General features: G+C 39.0%; 2 protein-coding genes across 3 annotated transcripts in view; one reads left to right on the top strand and one right to left on the bottom strand.

The window, feature by feature from the left end:
* Positions 1-339: 339 nt before the first annotated feature.
* On the bottom strand, positions 340-7,072 carry LOC139943787 (uncharacterized). The gene is made up of 6 exons (XM_071940596.1): positions 6,841-7,072; positions 4,880-4,950; positions 4,341-4,410; positions 3,604-3,853; positions 2,402-2,577; positions 340-1,664 (listed from the first exon to the last, which is right to left on the bottom strand). Exons 1-6 carry the CDS (start codon positions 6,991-6,993, stop codon positions 1,221-1,223), a joined length of 1,164 nt encoding a protein of 387 aa, XP_071796697.1. The 5' UTR covers positions 6,994-7,072; the 3' UTR covers positions 340-1,220.
* Positions 7,073-7,570: 498 nt separating this feature from the next.
* LOC139944135 (BAR/IMD domain-containing adapter protein 2-like) overlaps positions 7,571-15,391 on the top strand; it is a 69,404-nt gene continuing 61,583 nt past the window's right edge. For both annotated transcript variants that reach the window (XM_071941097.1, XM_071941096.1), the window contains exons 1-2: positions 7,571-7,770; positions 8,555-8,630. In XM_071941097.1, the coding sequence (XP_071797198.1) occupies positions 7,717-7,770; positions 8,555-8,630 (130 nt within the window). In that variant the 5' untranslated portion in view covers positions 7,571-7,716. The remainder of the gene's footprint in view (positions 7,771-8,554; positions 8,631-15,391) is intronic.

The following is a 15,391-nucleotide window of genomic DNA, read 5'->3' as shown; positions in this document are numbered from 1 at the left end:
GGTGAAGAAATAAACTGTTTTTTATTTCTACATAAATAGATCCTGCTCTTTGATTTGAGGGGTCACTAAAAAGTGGACATGCCATCGTTTCAACGTACCCATAAAATTGGGATCCTCGTTGCTTTATTTGTGTCAGCAATAATTCCCACCCCTGCTGATGGACAACTTGTTAGTTGCTTCGAAATTATCAAGCTAATGCGTTCATGAAAAACATTGCCCATTGATAAGTAACCAATTCAAAGTTCACAGCTGAAAGTAAGGAGGATGAAAAAAAAGGTTACACAAACGGCTGTTCTGAGAGTTAAATAATTCAATATTTATTAGACAAAATATTCCAGATGTATTCACAATTCAGCAGGATTAATTTCACAATTTTTCGGAATGTCAATAAAAGGCACTTGGTGAAAACACTAATATCAAGGTATTAAAAATTAGAATTTAATATGGTTTCCCTTTTGAAAGATGTCGACTGACCAATTATTTCTTAACAGCAGAAAGGCCCAGCCGTGCTTCAGCAAAATCAGTATCGTTTAATTTGGAGAAAACAAAACTCTCACTGGACCCAACATTTACTAGTAAACAGACAGAGTACACTTTTCAAAACATCAAGACCAGAACAATGATTAAGAGCCGAAATTCCTCCCATAAGATAATTATACAAGGTTGCAACCGCAAGTTTACCTGTAAAGGTTACTGGAAATTTGAACCTGCAAACTCCGGGAGTCGATTTCACAAAGCACTGAGATTCATCTTCAGACTTTTTTGCAAAGAGCCTTTAGTCACTGTACCCGGCAAGTAAAATATACCCAATATTTGGCAAGTATCTTGCGTTAATATCTGTTTTATATATTGTGGTTATCTAATAGGCCTTGGCTACAATCTTAGCCAGGTTCCCAAAAATAATACCAAACCGCAAAATGGCTCCAATTCTCATTTCACCGAAGAGTGCCCGATTGTTTTTTCTTCTAGCCTCACTCTGGTCACATTGATTTACAGAGAAACAAGATAGACTTTCTACTCTACACTGCAAGTGGAGGCTTTGGCAGTGGTTTTTCACTTGATTTCTGATTCCATTCGCATCATTCTCTGAGCGCTTTGCATCCTGTGGAAGAGGCGCTTCATAACTTTCATTATTAAATTTCATTATTATTATTATTATTTAATAGGCTATTATTATCATTATTATTATTACCATTATTAGTAGTAGATTGATTCTTGGCCTAGTCGTCATCAAAATGATACGGATCATCGCCTTCTAAGACAGGTTTAAGCTGAAGAATTGGTTTTGTCTTCGGAGGAAAACTATCCATCTTCACTTCCTTCTTGACTTGAACAGCTACCTCGGGTTTCTTGACTCTGTTCATCACAGAATTGGTAGAAGTGTTTGTCAATGTTTTCGATGTGGAAGTCGGTGAGCCATAACTAGTAGATGATCTATAACTACTCGATGATACAGGTTCACTTTTGATAATAACTGGCTCCTTTTTCGGGATAGTTTGGCCGTTCATGACGGATCCGATACTGGTGGTGGCTGTGACAGTGTCCGTCTGGGGCTGTGGCGTGGGGTTCGTCACCATGGGTGGATCAAGGTTGTTGGACTGGATGTACTCCTTCATTTCTTTGTGGTATCTATCCTTGTCACGTTCGTACATTGTGTAGTAAGTCTGTGATTGGATAAAGAAGTAATGACAAAGTATTTATTAATTTGCTTGACAAATGTGTCCTTAGGCAAGACACTTTACCGTTATTGCTTTGTAAAAAGTTGGGAAGGTGGTGCAATCTGCTCTACCAGCCACGCTCCGAGTGGATGATGCCCATGCCTACATCCTCAAGGAATGTGAAGAGGGTAACCCTGTTTCATCTACAGTAAGAGGCATTTGCCCCTGGTGGCAGTTGATTTGGGTTGATAGTAAAAATCAGGTTAGTGTAGCCCCTCACTTCCAAGTAGCTGTCCGGCTTAGGGTTGAGATCCTAGAGGAGTTTTTGAATCAAATTGTGACCAACTTGAGGCTCAAAACATTGTTGCAGAATATTAAAAAGGGTTGAAGTGACGCTTCCAGAATGGGCTATCTAATACCAAGACTGCAATTTTTAATATCGGGGGACAATCCAACATGCTCAGTTCATGGCCAAAGTGGAGTGAGCTGCGAAGCTAAAAGACAATTTTGAAAAACTTAAACGAGTATCTTATTTACTCAATTGAGATATTTCTTTTTGTAAAAATTAGTGAAAAGTGGTCGCAGAATATGGAATTCTTTCCGAAAATGCTAAGCAGAAAAAAATCTTGCTTAGAAAAAAAAAGGTTTGCAGCCAAAATACTATGTTATGTATAGTTTCTGACTGGTTCCCTACTCATTCTTGCATAGCAGAACATTTTTCAAATCATTCTTCAATTGCCCACCTCTTTCTCGCCTGCTTCCAGGTAGTTCCACCTCTTGGCAAGTTGGCGAGTCAATTCTTGGTGGCTCATGTCGCCTCCTTCAGGATCCTTGGAAGATGATTCTCCCTGCATCGTATGCCTCTCTGTCTGACAGAACATCAAGAAGGCATTGGCCGGCTTCTTGGGGGCAAGTGGATCTGCAGAGAGAGAAACGTTGTTATGTTAAAGCTGGAATGATGGCGCTTGCCAACTTTATCTATTTCATTTAATTTATTCTGTGCCCAATTTGCTTAGCATGAAATTTTTGGTTTGATAAAAACAGGATTACCAACCAAATTTCCACATGACTTCCAGGATAAGCAAACAACACCTGAATACCAGTAACAAGCAATATCCAACAAATGGAAATTTGGTTGGTAACCCTGTTTTTATCAAGGAAGAAATTTCATGCTTAGCAAATTTGGGTGCTAGGCAGCTCTATGAAATTGGTCCGTTGTTGTTAGGCCAAGGACTCTCAGAAAAGCAAACTTAATCACTACACTAGCCAAGAAACCTAATGGAGAGAAGACAAGGAAGTTTTAGTTTTAGATGTGAGAGGTAACACCAGAGAATTATTCCAGTGAAAATCCATGCGGCAGGCATTGACTGAAGACCCAATCCACAACGTGCTGCAGGTGGGATTTGAACCTGGTTCCTAGAGGTGGAAGGAGAGGAAAGATGCCACTACCCCAACCTGACAGACCAGGCTTGTCTTAAGGCCATGTCAACACTGTTTGTAGCCACGGTGGGCGGTGTCGCGCAGGCCTGCCCAGAACTCACAAATTTCGCCCAGCACTCTGAGCAAAATACACTGTGCTGCCCAGCACAAATTTCCCCCATATCTAAACATGAATAATTTAGTTGAACCGCTCGCCCTTGGTGGACCAAATTAAAATTGGTCTATCTGCAACACTGCATGTCACATGAGGCAATTTACAGTCAACAAGCTCCAGGCAATCCCCAATAAGCAAATCCATTCACATTTCAGTTTACTCATCATTTTCTTGGGGATAGAAGATTGTCTCTTGAACTGCCGAAGTGTTCCTTTTGCTAACAGTGTAAGTGGTTGCTTCCAAGCTGCCTGAAAAACTTGTCCTGTGTGACGTGTCCTTTAGGGTTACAATTTAAAGTCATTGAGAATTAATAAATAAAATGAAAAAATTATAACTTGTTGAGGAAGTCACCTTTTTCTTTATCCTGCTTATTTTGAGATGGCATTCTCTTCCTCTTGCCACCTCTACCCGATGGTCGGTTGTCGTGTGACGTCATCTCGGAGATCAATCTTGGCCGTCCAACACGGCCGACGCGTCCAGCGCGTCCTCTGGATGACTTGCTGCGTTGCGATTTGGTGACGAGACCAGCGAGTCCACGGGACGCCGGGAAGCTTGGTGCTATGGGGCTGTTGATACCTAGGAGTTGTAGCATGGAGTCATCCTGAGATATTGTAAAATATCAAGAGAAATGTTTCAGTTCCCTTATAGTGGGGAAGATTGGAGAATTATTTGGAGAAATTGTGCCTTTGATGATATAAGCATGGAGTTTGACACACAGTAAGAGTATGTTTTATGAGAAAGATATTTTGCTATAGGGCCATCGCAGATCCCTTGAAAAAAAAAAATGCAGAATAAAAAGCTATTTTCAAATTTTCAAAATGGCTATCACTCCTTGTTATTCTACCTTTATTTTTTTTCAATGGACAAACCTGCAATGGCCTTATAATAATAATTTTTGGGGCTAATCATTCGTTCTCGCAGCTAGAGCTTAATTGCGAAAGACGCGGCTACAACGGCGTGTTCGAGAAGCAGGCATGCAAGGGTGCCTTCAGCTGCCAGCCACATCAACCCATTATGACCACGGAGCACAGCCAAGATCGAAAGTGTTTGATTTTTTCCCTGTTTCACTGTTTCATTACAACACATACCTCAATCGGCAGAGTAAGAGTAGCATTCTTGTAGTTGTCACCGTACTTGTCCAGTTTGGTCGTCAGAAACCTACAAGACACAATTGTCATATAATACTTAAGTCTTAACAAATGTACTAAAATGCACCCATTGGCATTGGGGTAACCAGGAGAGAGGAAGAGGTGGCAATAGCCCCCTTGCTAAGTAAGAACCCTTGCCCCTGCCATGTCTTGCCCTCCCTCCCCCTTTGATACATCAAAACCCCCAATTAATAGCACTCCCATTGTGTTTTTTTTCCCCACTTGCCCACCCCACGTACATGAAGAATGTCTGGTTATCCCACAGCCATTCGGTAAAGGTTGTTGAATTCAGGCTACATTACTCAGCAGTCAACTCAACTGCACTTTAAAGATACTGTGAGCACAGAATTCTGTTGGTTAGCACGTTTAATGTGAAAAATGATTGATGAATGATGAAAGTACACTTTTGATCAATAAAAAACAAAATGGATCTAGTGTCACACATGATGAAAACTGGAAGATAAAACTCAGTCTTATACCTTCTCTCTCTAGACATCTTCCGTACCGCCTTCTTCACATAATACAGTCTGTTTAAGCACTTCTCATTGTCCTTCATTAAACAAAAAAAATACAGACATCACAGAAAATCTTTAAATTACCAGCTGCATACAGCTGCGTGGGGTGTCGTGGCCGAGCGGATAAGAGCACCGAATTCAAGCTCTGATGCTTCTGTTCAGCAGAGTGTGGGTTCGAATCCCGGTCGTGACACTTGTGTCTCTGAGCAAGACACTTAACTATAATTGCTTCTCTCCACCCAGGGGTAAATGGGTACCTGTGAGGGCAGAGATGGTTCTTGTGGTTGATTTAGCCGAGTAGCGCATATTAATGTTGCACAGGCTGCATACTCCCTACCAGGGAGCTGAGATGGTTTAAGGAGTGAATTAAGGCCCAGTGACCAGGGGTAATAATGTGAAGCGCTTTGGGACGCCCTCCGGGTGAGAAAAGCGCTATATAAAAACGGGTTAACGGGTTATACACTATTTATGCAGCCTACTGTACTTTTTCAGCACCAACAGCTGTAGTAAAAAAGAGTTCTGCATAAAATAAACAAACATGAGATTCTTCACACTTTAATTTTGTGTGTTGTGTATAAAAATACATTGTTTATAATATATGAATATTTGTGTGTTTTATCTCTTTAGAAATTCAGGTATATAGTTCAGCACTTCTTGAACTGAATTTGTTTATGTTTTTAACTAACCTGACTTTGTAAAAAGAATTACTCATCATTGGAACATAATTACAATAAATAACTTTCGTGAATTTGATCTGAAGTGTGTCCCCCCCCCCAAAAAAAAAAAAAGAGATTCAAAAAACTAAATAAATATAAATATTTAAAAATCACAACAAATAAATAACAAAAACACATTTTTTTTATAAACATTATTATTAACTTTTATACGTTTTATCAAATTAAAAATCATGGTTTCTTGGCTCAGCAGTGCATTTGACACTAGTTTGCTAAGTCGTCAGGGTGTGGGTTCCAATCCCGGTCAATGTAACATTCTATTTAACACCAAAACATTAGTTCATCAAAATTCGCGAATACCATACTAGTTAAGTTACTGCCTAACTACACTAATCAAATCCATACCACAACTGGTTAAAGCCATTGGACCCTTTCGATTCAGAAAAGAAAAAAAAGTTCACAGATTTACAAATAATTTACAGGGTTTACAGAAGGTAATGGTGAAAGACCTCTCTTGAAATATTAGTCCATGAAATGCTTTACTTTTTGAGAAAACGGTAAAACAATATAAATTCTCGTTAACGAGAATTACGGATTTGTTATAAACACATGTCATGACACGGCGAAACGTGCGAAAACAGGAGTGGGTTTTCCCGTTATTTTCTCCCGACTCTGATGTCCGTTTGAGCCTAAATTTCCACAGGATTGTTATTTTATATATAAGTTGTGATACACGAAGTGTGGGACTTGGACAATACTGTTTACCGAAAGTGTATAATGGCTTTAACGAGACTCATCATATAATAATAATAATAATAATTTGGGGGGCTAATCGTCCGCAGCTAAGAGCCGAATTGCGAAGGACGCGGCTACAACGTGTTCGAGAAGCAGGCATGCAAGGGCGCATTCAGCTGCCAGCCACATCAGCCCATTATGACCACGGAGCACAGCCAAGATCGAAAGTGTTTGATTTTTTCCTGAGGGAGGAAAACCGGATAGTCTGGAAAACCCTCGTGGCACAGCAGAGAACCAACGCACAACTCATCTAAACTCACATATGGGGGGGGGATATGGCCCCGACCGGGAATTGAACCGGGGTCACCTTGGTGAGAGGCGAGCGCTTTACGCACAATAGCCAAAAGTGATCATCAGATCATACACAGTACACAGAGCCGGGCTAGTCAGAATACAGTTCATAAAATACGCTGACTCAACTCACTCGGGATTTATAGAACAAGAAATGAGACTCACCAGCTGTATACTCTCACATTTGTGTTTAAGAGATACATATTTCTTCCGGTAACCATCTTCATCTTTTTTAACATCTGAATTGTTTTCCATCGACCTCGAACGGGAACAGGGATTATTATTATCGGCAGTAACGCCGCTGCCGCTAGCCGCCATTTTGTTTCAACGAGTTGTGTATGGTATCCCATTCACTTACGTTATTGAATCAAGTATTATTAGGCGTTGCACCACACTGTTAAGCTGGTGCTAAAAGCTAACCACTTCATGCGAGAGCATACATCTCACATTACAGACCACGTTTCTCTAGTGGGTTCCTTTTAGTATTTCTTTGTAAACAATCCCTGCAAACGTGCGTCTGCAACTAGTCTTAGTTCAAACCTGTATATATAAATATGTTTAGTTATGCCTCTCGAGTGCGCTTACGGATGGATGGAGCATGGAGGAACCTCCATGATTTTACACAATGTGCAAGACAAAAAGCAGTGCTGCCTTGTTGAAGACCTGATAACAAAAAAATGCTGAATCCTGGCCAAACATTAATAAAGTGGATATGATGGTCTCGAAACAAGAAGAAACTACGTGAAATGATGTGTGCAGGAGACGAATCGTGTATCAAAACATACAAATACAGTCTTGACTCAAGACTATCACGTTCAGTCGGTGACTTGTGTGATGTGGATGCGCATGTACATTTTGTATCACACTGTTGTGTATAATATGCACAACCGGCCCCCAGTACAAACTCTTTTATTATATCGAACGCACTCATTGCACGAACACAATTGGGGTTTTTCAAGTACCCTTTATGTGCCCATAGTTTGTGAATAGGGTCCATTCTTCTTGTTTTCACCTGGGTAGTTAGCGGTAGTTTTGAGTAAGATGACGGCGTCTGCAGGTGAACAGTTCCACCGCATGACAGAGAATGTTTACCGGGTAAGTTTGGTTTTGCAATTTTCTTTTAATTTACTAAAAAACAGCGATTCGCTCAAAAAACTATAACGTTTAAATACAACTCACTGTCTGCTGTGCACGCGGGCGGTGAGTCTGTGTTTAGTTGCCTCCTGCTACTCCTGCTGCTGGTTCCAATATTAAGTTTTAAATAACAACGTAATTCATATTATTGAGAGGATTTTCCAGGAATTTAATTTCAATACCTCAAGCTCAAGTTTAGAATTTGAGGTCTAGAAATCAAGCATCCGAAAGCACACAACTTCGTGTGACAAGGGTGTTTTTTATTTCATTCATATCTCGCAACTTTGACGACCAAGCAATTGAGCTCAAAATTTCACAGGTTTGTTATTTTATGCATATAATGTTGAGATACACCAAGTGAGAAGACTGGTCTTTGACAATTACCAAATTACAAATAGTGTCCACTGAAGAAAGCATCATGGTTTTTTTTTAACAGAAAATGTTAAAATCATCCAAATGGAAATATAGACCCAGTAATTGGAGTTCTCCTCAGCATTTATTTTTAAATCATTTGATTTGCATTTTTAAATGTCATAATAATATACGATTTGCCTAAACAATTTCCCCGGCCAAACAGCATTTTGGTTCCGGTTTTGTTGATTCAAATTTTAAAAAGCATTGCATGATGAACTACAAATGAATATTTAATTAATATTATGGTTTGTTTTATAATGAAATCTGTAAAATACCAAATAAAGTTTGTTTATTTCAAGTTTATTAAGTATGTTTTCCTTTCTTTCTGCAGAACACAATCGAAGGATTTAATCCAGAATTACGGAGCCTCATTACACTCGGAAGAGCATATGAAAAAGCATCACAAAGTATGTATAATTAATTACTTCACTAAGTATGGATATAACAGCGCTTTGTAACTTCCCTTAGACCTGAGTCCTATGCCAGGCCATGTCTTTATAGTTGGCAATTTTAGTTGATGTTTTTAAAAGAACAAAACATGTTCCCAACATTTAAAATCTTAAAAGAAAAAAAATAAGGTACAGTAAGAGAAAAAAAGTGAGCTAAATTTGCAAAATTTTAAAACATGTTGCATAGCAACCCTTCGGTCTTTTATCACACCCAACTTTTGAATGAACTATAAATATAGTATTTTTATAACATTTTTGTATATATATAAATATTTTTTAATTAATTTTATTACCGTATATATATAGTATAATTTTTTTTTTATTCCTGCCACTTCCTTTTGTTGTTTAATCAAATTGTTATAAATTTGTAGCTGGAAATGTTGAGAGAGCTGTTATAATATTTAAAACAATACTATTCTTTGAGAATACTTAAAAGATCTATCTTCTATGCATTGACGTCATCCACGGTTTGGGGTATAGTCTGGTGCTGTTAAAATTACGGTATCTAGACATTCATTTCCATAGGTGCTGTCTGTCCGTCTATGGGTTCCTTATGTCTGTGGACATCATCCAGCCGCCGTCTTACAGGTGAAATAGTAATGAAACGATGGAAGCGCGCAGATTTGTAAGCACTGCGAACAGAATCGACCAATGAGCAACCTCCTTTTGACCCGAGGCAACAGTGCTATTTTCAATTGATGTCATCTTACACGAGTTCATACGGTAGAAGTTTATAGCAAGAAGCATTTTGTGTGTAAGACTGGACTAAGTTGAGTTGACAGTAATAAAAAAAAAAGGATTGAAATCAAACCTTTTACTTTTAGGTTTAACTTGACCGGAGCTTTTCCTTTTTCATAAAAGAAATTAAACACGAACCCTGAAGTGATGACAATGCATATCTTTTTCTGCACTTGCACTCTACTATACTAGCCATATGTAGCAATCTATGCAATGGGTGATGATACTGCCTTTTCACTGCATGTTTGAATCTCAGATTACTAGCATTGGGCCATTTCCTGACAATTTGACGGACACCACTCCAGATCCTCTAACTTCCTGTGGATTTCTGTGATTGATATCTGTATCTCTGCATTTGTGGTTAGGGTCCGCAACGCAAAATGAGGAAATGGATGTTGTGAAACTATCTGACGGTGGTTGTTGTTATAGGCAAAGTTCTCAGCAAAGTTGCTTGACTTTTGCTAAAGCTTGACTTGTTTATTGTGGCTAACTGCTATGCATTAGGCACGAATAGACACAGTGTAAAAAAGCTACCAATAAAGAATAACATTTAATTGTTTTTCTCGGAAATGAATGCAAAGCAGGAACAGATTACCAGTCCGCAAAAGGCATGCCATTTACCTTTTTACTGCTGCCTTGGTATTTTCCCAGGTCAAGTATTATTTTAAAGGCAGTGGACACTATTGGTAATTACTCAAAATAAATATCATCATAAAACCTTTCTTGATTACGAATAATGGGGAGAGGTTGATAGTAAAAAACATTGTAAGAAACAGCTCCCTCTGAAGTGCTGAAGTTTTCGAGAAAGAAGTCATTTTTCACGAATTTGATTCCGAGAGACCTCCAGTTTAGAACTTGAGGTCTCAAAATCAGGCATCAGAAAGCACACAACTTCGTGTGACAAGGGTGTCTTTTCTTTCATTATTATCTCGATTGAGCTCAAATTTTCACAGGTTTGTTATTTTTTGCATGTTGAGATACACCAACTGTGATGACTAGTCTTTGACAATTACCACTAGTGTCCACGCTCTTTAAAGAATAAACCATTTAATAAATATTCATTTTTATAAGTCCCCTGGTCATTGGGCCAATAACATCCCTTTAATCTTTCTCAGCTCCCAATTGGGAGTATACAGCCCCGAGCTGCCATGGCGCTCGGAAGGCTTTTTTATTCACAATATCAACCTCTACCCTCCAGGTACCCATTTATACCCCTGGGTGAAGAGGAGCAATTATAGTAAAGTATCTTGCTCCAGGACACTAATGTCACGACCGGGGTTCGAACCCACACTCCGGTGACTTGGCATCAGAACTTGAATTTGATGCTCTTAACCACTCGGCCGTGACACTCTATGATGTACTTAAAAAACTATAATAAAAACAAGGTGCTATGTGGACTGAACATACAATAGAGTGCAAGTGTCACATTGATTGATACATCATTTAGGACCTTTTAAATTGCTCATGTTTGTTTCCTTTGAATATCAAAGCAACGTGGGACCAAAGTGCTCCCAAATATGTTTGAACACTTGAGAGATTTGAACAGTCTATTCAAGAAAAAAACAGTAAAATGTCAATCTCTCAACACTACTTCACTACTACCACTCAAAGTTATCACCCAACAGTGTTTGGGCTCAAGTATGCTGTACTGACATACTTAAAACAAATATTTGAATTCCAAACTGCAGTGGGCGTAAAATGAATGGCATAATTGTCGTCTCTTATCATTGTTCAAATACGTACGTAAGATAGACAGTATAGATACAAGGGGCTAAAAAGTCAAATCAGATTTTGATTTGAATTTAACAGGGTTTGCGCATAACTTTTTCAATGACTAGCCAGCGGGATCTCTAAGCTATTTGTTTCACTGGTCCGTCAGCCACTAGGCTAGTGGTAAGACATCTGCGAAAGCAATGCAAAGGTCATGGGTTCGAATCCCACCTAGTAGGGGGCGCTTTTACTGGATCCCGCATGAGCCTCAAACATCTTTATCAAGCTACTTGAATTTCTGACCTTACAGAGCCAAGTTCAGAGACCTTTATAAGGACTCTGGCATTTGGTTGTTTTTATTTCATTTATTAAAGGCAGTGGACACTATTGGTAATTACTCAAAATAATTTATAGCATAAAACCTTTCTTGGTGATGAGTAATGGGGAGAGGTTGATGGTATAAAACATTGTGAGAAACGGCTCCCTCTTAAGTTCTATAGTTTTCGAGAAAGAAGTAATTTTCCATGAATTTGATTTCGAGACTTCAGATTTAGAACTTGAGGTCTTGAAATCAACCATTTAAACGCACACAACTTCGTGTGACATGGGTGTGTTTTTCTTTCATTATTATCTGGCAAGTTCGATGACCGATTGAGCTCAAATTTTCACAGGATTGTTATTTTATGCATATGTTGAGATACACCAACTGTGAAGGCTAGTCTTTTACAATTACCAATAGTGTCCACTGCCTTTAAGTCTGCTTTTCTAAAATGTGAAAAAAAAATCTTATCTTGGAGGTTGGCGTTTTTAGTAACATTTGGCGGTCGATGTCAACCAGCGCCGGTTTGTTTATCATCAATGGGAAGGTCTATTGGAAATTTTCATTAGATTATTCTCTGTTGATTAATGCATTCGCTATTGACATTGTAGAAACAAATTGGATTGAGTTGAGTCACTGTCCTTGTGTTGATTGCTGATGAGTATAATTTTATATTGATTGTTGCAATGATCATGGTTCATGTACACACACTGTACACTACAATCACAACAATGTCCTGTCCTGTTCTGGAGGACCTTTGTCACACCACTAGGGTCACACCAGGAAGTGAAGTAAAGGTGTTGTGCTGTGTTGTGCTCAGGAAGTGGATATCACCAGGGGGGCCCTGGAACTAACCTTGGGGTGATCATCTAATCATTAATAAGTCACTGTAAAATCAATAGGGTCTGTGTGTTGGCTGGGACACAAATCATCAAATTTCACTTTTTTTACACATTGAGTTGAGGAAGTCAACTTTTTTGCATGAAGGTTGGAGCCACAGTATACCTTTGTTTTTTTTTACCGTCCATTGATTAAATCCTTCATAATGTAGGTATACAATTGAGTACAACTATGCCGTGGAAGTTTTGTTTCAAAAGATGGTCCCGTTTTTACAGATCGCCAACAAATCTGGATATATCCATGCAAGAAGAATAATCCCTAAGAAGTGAAATACACAATCTGATCGCGCAAACCCATTCCTGCACGATCGGTTGATTGTGCAAAACTTTTCCTGCACGATCGGTAGATCACGCAAACCCATTCCTGCTCGATCGGCTGATCATGCAAAAAATACACGGTTGCCGCGCGGCCAATAGATCTTTCAATAGCGCAGCGCTATCGACCGATCGCGTAGATTGACCGATCACGCCCAACAGGTCTGCAGTCCGGTGTAAATGTCGAGCCCTGCATGACAAACCGGTAGCTGTGTACAACTGGTACACACAAACTATGTTCTGACACACCTACTTATGTTCCACGCCCCTATTTTCTGACACCCACTATCTTCCACACCCCTATTTTCTCACACCCCTATGTTCCCACATACCCGTAATGCACTTTCCAATCCTACTCCATTACCTCAACCGTAACCCTAACCCTAACCCTAACCAAGCCCTATATCAGGGGTTATCAGAACAGCTCTGTCCCTACTCTATGATATTATGGAGGCATGCTTAGATCTGCATACCTCCAATGTAGGCCTACTATATGGTAAATGGTACAGTTTACAAAAATGTAGGCCTCGCATCGCAAGGATAGAGGGGTTAAGGGAATCTCTATGAAGCAATCTTAAATTTACATAGGAACATTTCAAGGCAGAAGGAAAGTGCCTCTATTTTGCCTCTATTTTGCCTCTAAGCTTGGAATGAGAGTCCGGCCAAATATTTGGCAGTATTTAAACATTGGGCAATATGAGTGCACTATGCTGCAACAACATTGCGGGCAATATAAACTTACTCCCTATTTACCCAGTCATTTCCAATCTGTTGACCTGTCAAACACATTGAGGTGAACCTCTTCCCAAGGCCCTTCATAGTTACCATCCCCAGACAAGTAACTTACTACTCTTATAGTCTTAAAGGCACTGGACACCTTTGGTTATTCTTTTAGAAACCAGTATTCTCACTTGGTGTAACCCTAGATCCCAATGTAAAATAACAAACCTGTGGGAATTTCGACTCAATTGGTCATTGGTCAATGAAAGAAAAACGACCTTGATTGTGCACTTTCAGATGCCTAAAAAAGACTTCAGGCCTGAAGTCTTTTAAAGGCAGTGACACTATTGGTAATTGTCAAAGTATCTCAACATATGCTTAAAATAACAAACCTGTGAAAATTTGAGCTCAATCGGTCATAGAACTTGTGAGATAATAATGAAAGAGAAAAACTCCCTTGTCACACAAAGTTGTGTGCGTTTAGATGGTTGATTTTGAGACCTCAAATACTAAATCTGAGGTCTCGAAATCAAATTCGTGGAAAATTACTTCTTTCTCGAAAACTATGGCACTTCAGAGGGAGCCATTTCGCACAATGTTTTATACCATCAACCTCTCCACATTACTGGTCACCAAGAAAGGTTTTATGCTAATTATTTTGAGTAATTACCAACAGTGTCCACTGCCTTTAATGTTTGAGTGAGAATTTACCTCTTTCCTCTTTCACAATAATAACAATACTTCAGAGGGAGCCGTTTCTCACAATGAGTAATATACTACATGTACATGTATCAACAGCTCTCTATTGCACGTTACCAAGTAAGTTTTTATGCTAAAAATTATTTTGAGTAATAACCAATAAGTGTCTAGTGCCTTTAAAACATCTTTGCTTTGTGGTGTTTATTTATCTGAAGGTTAGTTCCAACTGGTCAAGTACAATCAAGTGAAAGATGGTGATGTTTGAATAGGAAGTATCCACACCCATATTTATGGGATTTATCCTCATTATAGAGGCACTCTAAGTTTACACTAGGGATGTTAATAACAAAAGTTGTCAACGAGTCTGATTTGACGTCATACCAACTTGACAACAGGTGGAGGCGTTTATGATGTAATAAAATTCCTGTCATGCAGTGGATTGTTAGTTTGAAAGGGTTGGGGAGGGGAGCGGGGTAATTTTAGCTGATTTCTGCTGGTGTGAATTTTAAGAGATGTTGTAAATTTTGTTTATCCAATAATACACTACAAGGGAAACTGACTAGGGACATTTTATACAATGTTAGGTTTAACAAAGATAAAATTACTGCCGTTGGACTTGAACCTGTAACCTCAGAGTTAACATGCAGGAGCTCGGCTACATCGAACTGAGCTATCGTGCTTTGCAGATTCCTTTGCTAAGCACAAATTGAGCGGGTCACCAGTCACAACAATTTATACAGTATGGAATTTCGGCTGGGACCTTTTTTCTGCTTAGCAATACTTATGTGTGCTTAGCAAATTGTTGTGTTTACATGCTTGATAAAATTGGGCCCTGTTCATTTAATAGGGTTCTGCCCAGGATTTATTTAGTGGCAGATTTGTTTTTCCTTAGATCATAAAAATGGACTGAAACCAAAGATTAACCCTAAATGTATGGCTTTTTGGATAACATTATTGTACTAGTACTGTTTATATTCAATTTTACAAATTTTTGTTGAAAAGATTTGAAAGGAAATTACAAGTTTACATTATGATTTTGAAAACGTGTGGTGATCGGAAATTGAGAAAAATCCTGAGTGCTGAAATGTTTTCCCGCACTGACCATGTGGGCAGGAGTTAACCGATGGAATTCTGCATTTACCCATTGTTAACACACTAAGACAATTTGCACTTAACCCCATTCGCAGGTATCACACTCAACCGTCTTTATCCACAAATAAGATAAAATCATTACCTGCTCGTAGGAATTTGTAAGACAAATGTACTCAGACAAATAAGGATGAAAGAAAGTCAAACGTTGGCATGGTAACTGCCGCTCA

Source organism: Asterias amurensis, chromosome 11, assembly GCF_032118995.1.
Source record: "Asterias amurensis chromosome 11, ASM3211899v1".
Classification (NCBI taxonomy): Eukaryota; Metazoa; Echinodermata; class Asteroidea; order Forcipulatida; family Asteriidae; genus Asterias; species Asterias amurensis.
This window is presented reverse-complemented; position numbering and strand designations above follow the sequence as displayed.